This window comes from Meriones unguiculatus, chromosome 19 (genome assembly GCF_030254825.1).
Source record: "Meriones unguiculatus strain TT.TT164.6M chromosome 19, Bangor_MerUng_6.1, whole genome shotgun sequence".
NCBI classification, from domain to species: Eukaryota; Metazoa; Chordata; class Mammalia; order Rodentia; family Muridae; genus Meriones; species Meriones unguiculatus.
The window spans coordinates 4,955,228-4,969,566 of NC_083366.1; the positions used below are offsets into that span (position 1 = coordinate 4,955,228).

At 39.0% G+C, this 14,339-nt stretch overlaps 1 protein-coding gene across 1 annotated transcript in view; it reads right to left on the reverse strand.

Moving 5' to 3' along the window:
• Nucleotides 1-14,339, reverse strand: part of Gpr158 (G protein-coupled receptor 158) — a 561,148-nt gene that overhangs the window by 511,858 nt on the left and 34,951 nt on the right. Inside the window, exon 2 of the mRNA XM_060373102.1 lies at nt 10,069-10,174. Coding sequence (XP_060229085.1) covers nt 10,069-10,174 — 106 coding nt within the window. The remainder of the gene's footprint in view (nt 1-10,068; nt 10,175-14,339) is intronic.

Consider the following 14,339-nt stretch of genomic DNA (forward strand, 5'->3'; position numbering starts at 1 on the left):
CACAAGAGGAGAATATGATTATATATATAAAGATATATATATAATATATATGTATATATATCCCTTTAAAGGTATATATATATATATATACCTTTAAAATACTAATATGCCCAGGTTTCAGATTAGCTTATAGAGATTGACTAACACCAGGTAAGATGAAAATTTTCTGGCTACATTTTTTCATAAACCTTTGAAAAACTGGTAAATAGAACTGAAAAAATAGACATCATGATTTAAACATTAGCAAAGTATAGAACCTACTCCAAGCTGTGATCAGTGCCTTGGTCCCTAATGATACATTTCAGCTTCTTGATATTAGGTGTGGGCATTGAGTTTCTGACTACAACATTTTCTTTGAGTCATTGAACTCTCAATGCTCCTAAAAATGTGCTTCACAATTATTTGTCTTGAGGAATTGAGTAAATATAATGTTCCCATACATAACCCTAAAAGTCACATAGTTCAGCCTAATCTTTGTTCATCAGCATAGAAAACAGTATTGTTTCTTTAAACAATTTATTTGAAAACTAAAAATACATAAGACTCAGAAAATTAATATTGCCAATGCAATGAAAACAAATCAGTCTTCTAAAAAATAATTCTTGGCAATACAACCATCCATTTAACAGAATTAATGCTATTTAAAATATAAAAATGAGAGTGAGTCCAAGATGGCAGTGACTAGCACACACCTTATCTGAGGCACACAGGATCCATAACTCCGAAAGGGGTGGGTGGAGGGACAGCTGAAGCCAGAACATCAACTTTAAGGCTTCCTGGGTGAGAGGGGACAACTCCTGAGCTGGGACAGTTTGGATCCAGGTCACCCATGGACATCTCCGGGGAATGAGAGAGGTGAATATTCAACCCCCCTACACCTCCCCTTGCCCCAAGCAGAGACCACCCTGCTCCCAGAGATAACAGTAGTAGAACAAGACTCCACACTAGCTCTGTGATTGAGACACCAGAGGCAGCTGCCTCAAGTACAGTCTCTGGTCCCGGGGCCAAACATTGAACACCCTGAGTTGAGGGATCTCCTACACTCTCAGTTGCCACTGTGGTCCCAAATCTGAGAACAGAGAACAGGGAACTCCCATGCTTTATGATTAGGCCTATGAGTGTACCTTCAAGTGAGTGCATGCAGAGCCCCAGATCCAGGGTTCCTCTCTGCTAGCAGCCAGACATCAGATCCCTCCCACCCACAGCCCCACTGTGGCCAACATAGTGACAGCATTCTCAAATTTGAAGGCCCTGTTCTGTGGGTCTACCAGTGGATTCAAAGCAAACAACTCCTAGAGCCCAGACAGATCTGAATACCAGGAGGACAGTACCTCAGTGGCCTGTAGGCCACTGAGACATTCAAGGCACTTGTGCATGTGCATTACACCTGCGAACAGTGCCAGCCCGCCCTCCTGCACTTAAGCTCCACCCATCCAGGCACCTACACTCTCTAGTACCATCCTTCAAAGCACATTCCACGCATACTCCCACACTTGCACACATGCACTTGAGACCTTCCTCCCTTAGCTACAGCTGAAACACCAACATCTACTCTCATCTTCCTGAAGAATACTCCAAATGCCAGAGAGAGATGGACCCAGTCTGAAGTACAGACTCCTGCAACAAACAGCGAAGGTTACAAATAAGCAGATGGCTATAGGTCATCATGAGAACACATACAACAAAAATCAGGACACTATGGCTTCACCAGCAACCCCCAAAATCAATGGATATTCTAATTCATCTCAAACATAGGAAATGGATCTCAAATCTATGCTTATCCAGTTATTAGGGACACATAAAGAGGAAACAACCAAATGTCTCAAAGAAATACAGGCAAAACAGCTAAGCAAATAGAAGCACATGTAAAGGCAAATACAGATGAAATAAAAAAATAGAGGCCATTATGGAAAGACAAGAATCCATATTCAGACAGATGAAAGAAATGGTGCAAGACATGAAAACATTATTATAATCAATAAAGAAAATACAAACAGAGAAAACTCTGGAGCTAGAGAACTTGGAAAAAAGATCAGGAACCACAAAGGTAAGCATCACCAACAGAATACAAGAGATGGAAGAGAGAATCTCTGACTCTGAAGATACAATTGCAGAAACTAATACATCTGTCAGAGAAAAGGTAAAAACGGGAAAGTTCCAAACACAAAACATCCAAGAAATCAAGGATGCCATGAAAAGACAAAATCTAAAAATAATAGGAAGAGACAAAAAAGAAGATTCCAGACTCCAAGGTCTGGAAATTATTTTGAAGAAAATCATAGAAAAAAAAATTCCCAACCTAAAGAAAGAGATGTCCATAAACATATGAGACCTACAGAACACCAAATAGACTAGACCTTAAAAGAAACTCTATACGTCACCTAGTAGTCAAAACACTAACTCTACAGAACAAAGAAAAATATTAAAAACAGCAAGGGAAAAAGCCAAGTAACATATAAAGGTAGAACTATTAGAATGACACCATATTTCTCAACAGAAACTCTGAAAGCCAGAAGGGCCTGGGCATATGTCATGCAGAGACCACAGATACCAACCCAGAATACTATACCCAGCAAAGTTTTCAATCTACATAGATGGAGAAAACAAAATATTACATGACAAAACTAAACTTAAACAATATCTGCACAGCAAACCAGCCCAACAGAAGGTATTAGAAGAAAAACTGCAATCCAATGAAATCAACTACACCCAAGAAAACAAAGGATAGAGATAACTTCACAACAAAAATTTCAAAAAATACAAACAAATAAATACTGACACCACTAACTCCACAATAAAAGGAACTAATATTCATTCGTTCACTATTATCTATCAACATCAATGGACTCAACCCTCCAATAAAAATACACAGACTTAACAGAATGGTTGCAGAAATAGGATCCAACATTCTGCTGCATCCAAGAAACACATCTCTGAAACAAAGATAAACACTACCTCAGCGTAAAGGGCTGGAAAATGTTTTTCAGGGAAACAGACACAAAAAACAAGCTATGGTAGCTAGTCTAGTATCTAATAAAATAGACTTTCAACCAAAATTAATAAAAAAGATGATAAGGGGCACTTCATTCTCATCAAATGAAAATAACACCAGGAGGACATCACAATCCTGAACATCTATGCCCCAAATACAAGAGCACCTGCATTTGTAAATAAAACATTATTAAAGCTTAAATCACACATCCACACACCTTAATAGTGGGAAACTTCAACACTCCAACTCTCACCAAGGGAGAGATCATCTACACAGAAGCTAAAGAGGGAAATAATGGCACTTACAGAGGTCCTAAATCAAATGGACCTAATGTCTACAGAAAATTTCACCCAAACTCAGAAGAGTATACCTCCTTTACAGCACCTCACAAAACCTTCTCAAAAATTGACCATATAGTCAGGCACAAAGCAAGCCTCAACAGATACAAGAAGATCTAAATAATCCCTTGTATCATAGCAGACCACAATGGCATAAAACTAGACCTCGATAACAAAAAGCCTACATACACATGGAAACTAAACAACTATTGTCAATGACAGCTTGGTCAGGGAAGAAATGAAAAATAAATTAGAGACTTCTTAAAACTCAATGAAAATGAAGGCACAGCATACCCAAACTTTTGGGACACAATGAAAGAAGTATTAATAGTGTTCATAGCAATAAGTGCCTCTAGAAAGAAGTTTGAGACATCCCATACAAGCAAATTAATGGTACACCTGAAAGTCCTGAGAAAAAAAAGAAGCAGACACAACCAAAAGGAGTAGACGGCTGGAAATAATCAACCTCAGGGCTGAAATCAATTAATTAGAATCAAATAAAACACTTCAAAGAATCAATGAAACCAATCAATCTTATCTTTGAGAAAATCAACAAGATAGAAAAACCCTTAACCAAATTAACTAAAGACAGAGAGAAACTACCCAAATCAGCAAAATCAGAAACGAAAAGGAGGACATAACAGAACACTGAGGAAATCCAAACAATCATTAGGTCTTACTTTAAAAGGCTATACACCACAAAATTTGAAAATCTAAATGAAATGGACAATTTTCTTTTAGGCAAAAAGATTAAATAGTCCTGTATCCCCCAAGGAAAGAGACACAGTCATCAAAAGTCTCCCTTCCAAAAAAAGTCCATGGCCAGATGGTTTCACCACAGAAACCAGACCTTCAAAGAAAAAAGAGAACTTCAAACCTAACTCTCTTATGAACATTGATGCAAAAATACTCAATAAAATACTTATAAACCTAATTCAAGAACACATCAAAGATATCATCCATCATGACTTCATCTCAGGCATGCAGGTGTAGTTCAATATACGGAAATCCATCAATGAAATCCACCATATAAACAAACTGAAGAAGAAAAATCACATGATCATCTCCTTAGACTCTGAAAAGGCATTTGACAAAATCCAACACCCATTCATGTTTAAAGTCTTGGAGAGATCAGAGATACAAGATACATACCTAAACATAGTAAAGACAATATACAGCAAGCCTATAGCAAACATCAAACTAAATAGAGAGAAACTTAAATCACTCTCACTGAAATCAGGGACAAGGCAAGGCTGCACACTCTCCTCATATCTCTTCAACATAGTATATGAAGTCCTAGCTAGAACAATAAGACAATTAAAGGAGATCGAGGAGATACAAATCAGAATGAAAGAAGTCAAAGTATCACTATTTGCAGATGATATGATAGAATACATGAGTGACCCCAAAAATTCAACCAGCGAACTAGTTCAGCTGATAAACACATTCACAAAGTGGCTGGATACAAAATTAACTCAAAAAAATCAGAAGCCCTCCTGTATATCAAAGACAAAAGGGATAAGAAAGAAATTAGGGAAACAACACCCTTCATAATAGCCACAAAGGACATAAAGTACCTTGGTGTGACTCTAACCAAGCAAGTGAAAAACCTGTTTGAAAAAAAACTTCAAGTCTCTGAAGAAAGAAATTGAAGAAGATATCAGAAGATGGAAATATCTCCCATGCTCATGGATTGGCAGGATTAACATACTGAAAATGGCCATCCTGCCAAAAGCAATCTACATATTCAATGCAATTCCCACAAAATATCAACACAGTTCTTTACAGACCTTGAAAGAACAATTCTTAATTTTATATGGAAAAACAAAAAAATTTGCTAGAATTGCTAAAACAATCCTATACAACAACAGATTGTCTGGAGGTAACTCCATTCCTGATCTCAAGCTGTACTACAGAGCAATAGTAATAAAAACTGCATGGTACTGGCATAGAAACCGGCTGGTGGCTCAGTGGAATCAAATAAACCCACACACCTACAGATACTTGATTTTTGACAAAGATGCCAAAACCATACAATAAAAAAAAATAATAATAATAATAATAGCATCTTCAAGAAATGGTGCTGGTCTAACTGGATTTATACATGTAGAAAAATGCAAATTGATCCATACTTATCATCTTGAACAAAACTAATGTCCAAGTGGATCAAAGACCACAACATAAAACCAGACACACTAAATCTGTTAGAAGAAAAGGTGGGGAAGAACCTTGAACTCATTGGCACAGGAGACTACTTCCTGAACAGAACACCAACAGCACTTGCTCTAAGATCAATAATGAATAAATGGGACCTCATGAAACTGAAAAGCTTCTGTAAAGCAAAGGACACTGTCATCAGAACAAAATGACTCCCTACAGACTGGGAAACGATCTTCACCAACCCTATTTCTGACAAAGGGATAATATCCAGACTATATAAAGAACTCACGAAGTTAAACAGCAAATTATCAAGTAATCCAATTAAAAAATAGGGGACAGAGCTAAATAGAGAATTCTCAATGGAGGAATATCGAATGGCAGAGAAACACTTAAGGAAATGCTCAACCTCCTTAGTCATCAGGAAAATGCAAATTCAAACAATCCTGAGATATCACCTTATACCCATCAAGATTGACTAAGATCAAAAACTCAAGTGATGTCCATCCTCTTTGCCTTTCTAAATGAGGATTGAGCATCTTACCCAGAGTCTTCCTTCTTAACTAGCTTCTTTAGGTGTACATATATATGTTTATTCTATTGTACATGTCTAATATCCACTTATGACTGAGTATATACCCTGTGTGTCTTTCTGATTTTGGGATACCTCATTAAGGATGATCTTTTCTAGGTCCCACCAACAGAAGAATGGGAAAACAGGGAACAGGATAGGAGCCTACCATAGAGGGCCTCTGAAAGACTCTACCCTGCAGAGTATCAAAGCAGATGCAGAGACTCAAAAGCTAAACTTTGGGAAGAGTGCAGGGAATCTTATGAAAGAAGGGGGGAGATAGAAAGACCTGGAGGGGACAGGAGCTCCACAAGGAGAGCAACAGAACCAAAAAAATCTGGACACAGGGGTCTTTTCTGAGACTGATACTCCAACCAAGGACCATTCCTGGAGATAACCTAGAACCCCTGCACAGATGTAACCCATGGCAGTACAGTGTCCAAGTGGGTTCCCTAGAAAGGTAAACAGGGACTGTCTCTGACATGAACTCAGTGTCTGGCTCTTTGATCATCTGCCCCTCAGTGGTGTTTGGCATTACCAGGCCACAGAGTAAGACAATGCAGCCACTCCAGATGAGACCTGATAAGCTAGGATCACATGGAAGGGGAGGAGGACCTCCATGGTCAGTGGACTTAAGGAGGGGTATGGCTGGAGAAGAGGGGGAAGGTGTGATTGGGAGGGGATTAGGGAGGGAGCTATAGGTGAGATAAAAAGGGAAGAAATTGTAATTAATAAAAATAAAATATTAAAAAATAAATTAGATAATAAATTTTAAAAAACTCAAGTGACAATACATAATGGAGAGGATGTGAAGAAAGGGGAACCCTTCTCCATTGCTGGTGGGAATGTAAATTTGTACAACCACTGTGGACATCAATCTGGCACTTTTTCAGACAATTGGGAATAGTGCTACCTCAAGATCCAGCTATACCATTCCTAGCCATATATCCAAAATATGCTCAAGTATACAACAAGGACATTGTTCAACCATGTTCATAGCAACTTTATTCGTAATAGCCAGAATTTGGAAACAACCCAGATGTCCCTCAACTGATGAATGGATATAGAAATTGTGGTACATTTACCCAATGGAATACTAATCAGCAATTAAAAACAAGGAAATCATGACATTTGCAAGCCAATGGTGGGAACTAGAAAAGATCATCCTGAGGTATCCCAGAAGCAGAAAGACACATGTGCTATATACCCAAAATCTGTACACCTAAAGAAGTTAAGCAAGAAGGAGGACACTGGGTAAGATGATCAGTCCTTTTTCAGAAAGGCAAACGGGACAGACATTGGAAGAGGGAGAAAACAGGAAACAGGGCCTCTGAAAGACTCTACTTAGGGTATCAAAGCAGATGCTGAGACTCGTAGCCAAACTTTGGGCTGAGTGCAGGGAATCTTACGAAAGAAGGGGGAGACAGAAAGACCTGGAGGGGACAGGAGCTCCACAAGGAGATAAAAAGAACCAAAAAATCTGGGCCCAGGTTTCTTGTCTGAGACTGATACTCCAACCAAGAACCATGCATGGAGATAACCTAGAACCCCTGCGAAGATGTAGCTCATGTCAGTTCAGTCTCCAAGTGTGTTCCCTAGTAAGAGGAACAGGGACTGTCTCTGACATGAACTCAGTGGTTGGCTCTTTGATCACCTCCTCCTGTGGTGGGAACAGCCTTACCAGGTCACAAAGGAAGACAATGCAGCCATTGTCCTGATGAGACTTGAGGGAAGGGGAAGAGGACCTCCCCTATCAGTGGACTTGTGGAGGGTTATGGGATTAGATGTGGGAGACAGGGTGGAATTGGGATACAAAGTGAATAAACTGTAATTAATTTTAAAAAGTTAAAAAAATGACACAAAGATTACTACAAGCTAAAAAGGACTATCTTCCTATTTCTAGATAGAACATTTGTTGAAACCAGCACCCCTACCTAAACAAGGCTGCATAGAAATAGTCACCCTTAGACCAGTAACCACAGTAGAGAAAACACACAGCAGGAAAAAAAGAAAGAAAGAAAAAGAAAGAAAGAAAAATCCATGCTACCTAAAGACAATCCAAAGTGCCCACATGCAATAGCTTTGAAGATAATAACCAAACTAAGGGCAATCACCTCATCAATTGAAATGTAGATGTCTGAAACTGCCAGAGTAATCCATAGGGAAGTAAAGTCCCAGAATTATTCAAAACCGTAGAAGGAACAAATATAGACAAAGGATTAAACAAAGCAAAAATGTTCACATATACTATGCAGTCCCTGTCAGGTATGGGTTGACTTAAAAAGATGAGCTATGGAGGCCTGGTTATATGAAGGTCTATATATAGACATGGAAGAGATTTGGGAACATGTATGAGGAACCAAGGAGGTGAAATTGCATTATAGGAACATGATGGAGGGGAGGTAGATTTAGAGTAACATGGGAGAGTATTGAGGTGTTGGGGTACTAGAGGAGGGAGATTTGAGGGACACCGTGATAAAGAGCATGGGAGTAGATAAAGCTATTCATGATGTGGACTTATGAGGATTATATATCCACGTATGTACATACAAATACCTGTGCACCTATAATTGCAAATATAGGTGCGTAGTGTCGAATACCATTCTGGCTTTGCTTTGGAACCACTTTTTTGCACTGTGCACAGCTGTCATTCACAACTGAAAAAAGTTCAAATTAAAGATGTTGGTTATGACCTTGTAGAAACACCCTCCTATTTAAACTGAGCCAACTTTCCTTACAAATTAATGGAGTCAACATTGGGATGTTCCAAGAGTTTAAGATCAGAAAAGTAGAATTCTGTTCTTTTTCACAGCATTTTTTGGACCTCAGAGACAGATTACTGATAATATATTTAGTATGTCATCATATTTCTTCTTTTAGACTGCAAAAGCCAAGTGACAAGGGTCATTGCTGCTATTGTTATCTTCTGGACAATCAGCCATCCTCCCACCCAATCAAGCAGGGACAGCAGTGGGAAAAAAAGGAAAACACACACAGCTGTAACCAATCCCTCTCCATGTCCCTGCATATAATTTTCTCCTTGTTTTCCAAATTGCCCTGCCGTACCTGCTCTACAACATTTTAGCAGATGGCAAAGTGTCTGAATGGATCCCACAAATGTGACAATAAGCATCACAGTGTGTTGGTAGAATGTTCTTTTGAGATTCATCTTATCCTTGTTCATTCAAATGCTGATTTCTCTCCCGACTCTGGTTTCGATCCAGACATTGCATTGTGATACTTATTCTAAGCATCCCCTGTTTCAATTTTGTGTAAACAAGTCAAAACAAAGCAACCAGCCACAATGTTGTGCAATGGAAAGGAAGCAGGAAGAGAGGGAGGAGCCAGAGGACAAGAAGGTGGGAGGCAGAGGAGGAGAGAGGACTGGGGCTGGGAGAGCAGAGGCAGGAGCAGAGGTCTTGGAACAACGCAGAGATCAAGAACAGGACCTAAGATTTCACAAAAAAACAAGTATAATGGTTGAATCTAAATGTTAGGAAACTACAAGGGCTTGGAGCTTTAGGATGGAGTAACTATGCCCAGCATTGTGTTCTAGGTTAATTAACTAAATCTCAGTCACTGTGTGGTGATTTGGGTGTACTGCTGTTTAGGACTAATAACAGCATTACTAAAAGATAATTAATAATAAATTTTAATAGCAACCTACAACAACAATACCTTAAAAGATGCTTATTCTGTTTGGTCCCACTGGGACTGTTTTCTCATTACGATTGTTTTACATTTCTATCTCATTTTGAAGAATAAAATCAGCCTTTAATTAAAGTCAAATTTCAACCACAGCCTTACTTTTAGCCTTGTCTTAAGAGTCCCCAAACAGCTATTCTGCAAAATTTTATTTTCTCCCTTCTTTCAGTTCATTTGAAAGAACTGAGGTCTGCACAAATTCTCTTTTACTCGGTAGGATGAACATAGTCATTCGCCCATACAAATAAAACATGTGCAAGAGGCAACCAAGCCTTCGGTTCCAATTTCATCAGAGGTATTCTTACCTCTGAGTTGTTCAGATGACATTTGTGAGTCCCTGAAAACCAGCCATCACTCGAACACTGGTCAATGTCCACTTTCTGAAGATTTATATCAACTTTCATCACACCCCTAAAATGAAAAGGATATTAAAAAAATTAGGCTGAGCCTTTATAATTTCTAATTGTGTTCTGCCCTGGAAATCAGACAAATGTAAAGAATGTCATAGATTGTTTATACTACCCAATCAGATTTAACTCAGGTTTACTCAGTTAAAAAACAAACAAACAAAAAAAAAAAAAAACACAGAAGAACAAGCCCAGAAAGTATTTATTTTGTTGAATTTGCAAAGGTAAGGACTTTGTACCCTCACAATCTTTGGCCCCTTTGTGTATACCTGGCACATAACAGGTGCTCAGTAGATAACTGGAGGTTGACTAAAGCAGACAATATTGTTGTGACATAGCAGAAAACTTGACTCTGCAATAACACCTACCCCCCCAAAAGAAATCTTCTTTACATAAATCATAAGTCAAGCTTTTTTTCTCATTTCTTTCTACTGCTAATTCTCATACTGTACTGGGAGGTCAGAAGAGTTTGGGTAACTGTAACAGAACAAAGTCTTCTCTGTCCTTTAATCTTCTATAAGTGACATAAATACATAGATGATAGAGAGGTGGGTATTTACAATGTGATATGGTGTATGATATAGGAGTTAGTATTAGTAGCTAAGATTAGAATAAAATAACTTGTGCTTGCTTTGACCAGCTAACATGGTAATTCAAGAGTTGCAGCAGCAAAGTGTTGCCAACAGAACCAATGTTGTTTATGAATGTATTGTTCAATGTATTCTGGCATTATGGGTAAACACAAACATATCCATCTACATTTCTGACAGTACACAACAGATAATGAATTATAGTTATAAATTCTACTACAAGTGCTGGTTGTTTGTATATTTGTTTGTCAACTTGACACGAGCTAGGGTCATCTGGGAAAACAGACTGTCAACTGAGAAAACCCTTCCATCAGATAGACTCAGATTGAATAAGCCATGGGGCATATTCTTCAGTGATTCAATGCAGGAAGGCCCAGCCCGACGTGAATGGCACTCCCTCTGGCAGGTGGCCCTGTGTTGTTCAAGAAAGCAAACTGAATAAACCATGGAGAGCAGTCCAGTAAGTAGTGCTCCTCCATGATCACTGTTTCAGTTCCTGTCTACAGGTTCTTGCCTTGACTTCCCTCAATGATGGACTGTGATTTGGGACATACAAACAAAAATTAATTCTTTCATCCCAAATTGGGATGAAATCATGGTGTTTATCACAGCAATATGAGGCAAACTAGAACAGGAAATATTACAAAGGAAGAAATATTTTGGTGGAGGGGAACAGTCAAAGGGATGAGAGAAGGCCAGGGTAAAATTTATGACTGGGATAATTACAGAACTTCATTTCCATACCTTTCATCACCAGCATCATGAAGTTTCCCACTGGACTATTACTGGCTACAGCATTTTAGTATTCTCCCTTGAATGGCTCATTAATAAAGCATAAACTAACCAAACTATCCATTTTTATTTGTGTAACAACTGTTAGAAATAATGAGTTCAGATTCTCTTCAGCTATTTGCAAAACCAACAGGAGCCAAGACTTAGGCCAAATCTCCCAGCTCGCTCAGAACCACAGTCACCAGCTGGGACTGTAAGAGGCTGCCATTATTCCATTTCTGTTCCTTGAAGAAAATTGGCTTCAGAAATAAGTGGCTTACTGATTGAGAACGGTCTCCCTTAACTTCAGGTTCATACACAGACACTAAGAAGTTACCGCAGGCTTTTAACCATCCATGAAGCGCTTTGGGTTTGTGCAAAACCACTAGAGGTAAATGAGCCCTGTGTCCACCAGATGGGAAATCAGGGCTGACTCAACTTCATTAGGGCTCCTCAGTGCCTGGAGACCCACTGAGCCCCTGGGAAGGGGCAGCAGACTTCTGGAAAGGGAGGTGGAGTTAGGAGGACTTGGTGAGAGAGAAAAACTCTCTAGGAGGGGAACAGCAAACAATTTAAAGAAATTCAGAGACCCAAATGCGAAAGTGCCTGCATTCAGAAGCCAGCTTACAGCCCCAGCACTACTGCACCCTGAGTCCCTGGAGCCAGTTCTCCGGGGCAGAAATGCTGTTGCTTCAACATCTGGATAGCTCCATAGGCAGCCAGGAAATGACTGTAGTTTAAATGCCTTGGGCCTGGAAAACTGAGGGTCAGAAAAAGCCTGGTGGTAACTTCCAGAGACTGGAAAACAACAAACATGATTCCCCTGAGCCCCTTGGAGCTCCGCAGACCAGTGTGTTTCCCTACTTTTTGTCTGAGAAAAAAGAAAAAAAAAGGAAAAGAAAAGAAAAGAAAAAACTAAGCCCCAAATTCCTTGCCAGTTCTTATACTCTGTGCGAATAAGCTTCTGTGTCAGAGCTACCACCAAGTGCTGTAAGTTGGCATCCTCAAAATTTTCTTGTATTTGGACACTTCTGTCCTTTTGTCACTGTCACTGTCTGGTTTCAGATCTTCGTCTCTAACCTGTGTAACAGCTTTTTAATAATAGTTGTTTGGTTGGTTCTGTCTGGCCTTGTTCCAGGTAGAGGTCCCAGTGTGAAGTTTATAAAGTTCAGAGCCTTAGTTCCAAAGTAAAGCTAAGTCGCTGATATACATTCATATCAGTTCGACCTTTGTCCTGAGAGATTCATATCATAACTTTTGATGGATGCACACCAAGGACATGAAGAGAATTACCAGAGGCCAATTCTGTCCCCAAGTGCCAATTCTGTCCCCAAGTGTTTGAATTTGTTTTCCTGTTGCTATGATAAACAGCATGACCAAAAATCAAGTTGGGGGAAGAAAGGATTCATTTTGTCTTATACTTTACAGTCCATCATCAAGAGAAGCTGAGGCAGAAACTGAAGCAGACACAGTGGAGGAACCATTGTAGAACGCAGGGTTTGTAGCTGCATTGGTATTCACCTTTCTCCCTTTATAGTGTCTGCATACCTTTTCACTAGCTCATCATTAATATTGACTCCTTAAGCTGTTACTGCCATTCCTCTCAACCCCCAGCAATGGAGCAAAGAATTAGAGTACAAGGTAAGAGGGCTAAGAAACACAGTAGACCCTGGAATCCTTTATCTCCAGTTTTTCCATTCTCTCATCTATAGCCTAATTGGAATGCTGTGCTAAGAGGTTTGTGTTTTATACTCTCTGAAATGAAAGTATTGGAGTTGAATAGGGAAGGGTCAGGATCTCCATCCCTAAACAAGAAGCTATCTCCAAAAACAATCACTTGCAAAGGAAAAATTAGTTTCTCCAATGAAGTCTTACTTGGGTATACAAACAATCTTTAAGAGTGGCCCCATGCCCAGCAGTACTCAGCCAACATAAAATGAACTCAATGATATTTTGAGAGTGTTTTTGTTGTTGTTGTTGTTGTTTGTTTGTTTGTTTGTCTCACAGTGCTTTGTCTGGACAATTTTTATCTTACTGGACTTTTTCTTATATGTTATTGTTTCTGATTTGGGGTCTTATAGGTTTTCTCTTTGACTCTGCACACACAGACATGTTTTTTTGTTTGTTTGTTTGTTTTTCTTTTCTCTGTCTGTTTTGTTGTGGTTTTCTGTTTTGTTTTGTTTTTGTTTGCCTGTTTCTTTTGTAAAGCAAAGAAAGAGAAAGAAGGCATGGAGTTGGATGGGTGGGGAGGTGGGGAAGATCTTGGAAGGGATAAAAGAGAAAAACATAATCAGTATTGTATGAAACAAATCTGTTTTCAATAATAACCAGAAACACATACTGTTTAAATAAAGTGCGCTGAAATAAAGAGTTGATGAACACAAGATTGATAGATCAGTTGATCAGTTGCACTCAATAATCTCCATCCACCAACAGACTCAGAGTCTGTGAAATGGAGCCATAAAAAAACATGTAGCTGTGAACACAGAAAAGGACTCATTGATAGTTAAAGCAGGAATATCTGTTGATAACTATTGAAAGACAGTGAGGGGCCAGTCAGTGGTAGCACACACCTTTAATCCCTGAATTTAATAAGCAGAAGGAGGTGGATTTCAAAGTTCAAAGCCAGCCTGGTCTACAGAGTGAGTTCCAGGACAGTCAGGGCTACACAGAGAAATCCTGTCCAAAAAAAAAAAAAAGTAAAGAATAAAAGAAAGGAAGAAAAAGAGAGACAATGAGGAAAGTACTATTTGAGGTAGAACAAAAGGGACCTTTGTCACAAAATAGAAGGTTTAACAACACCAAACT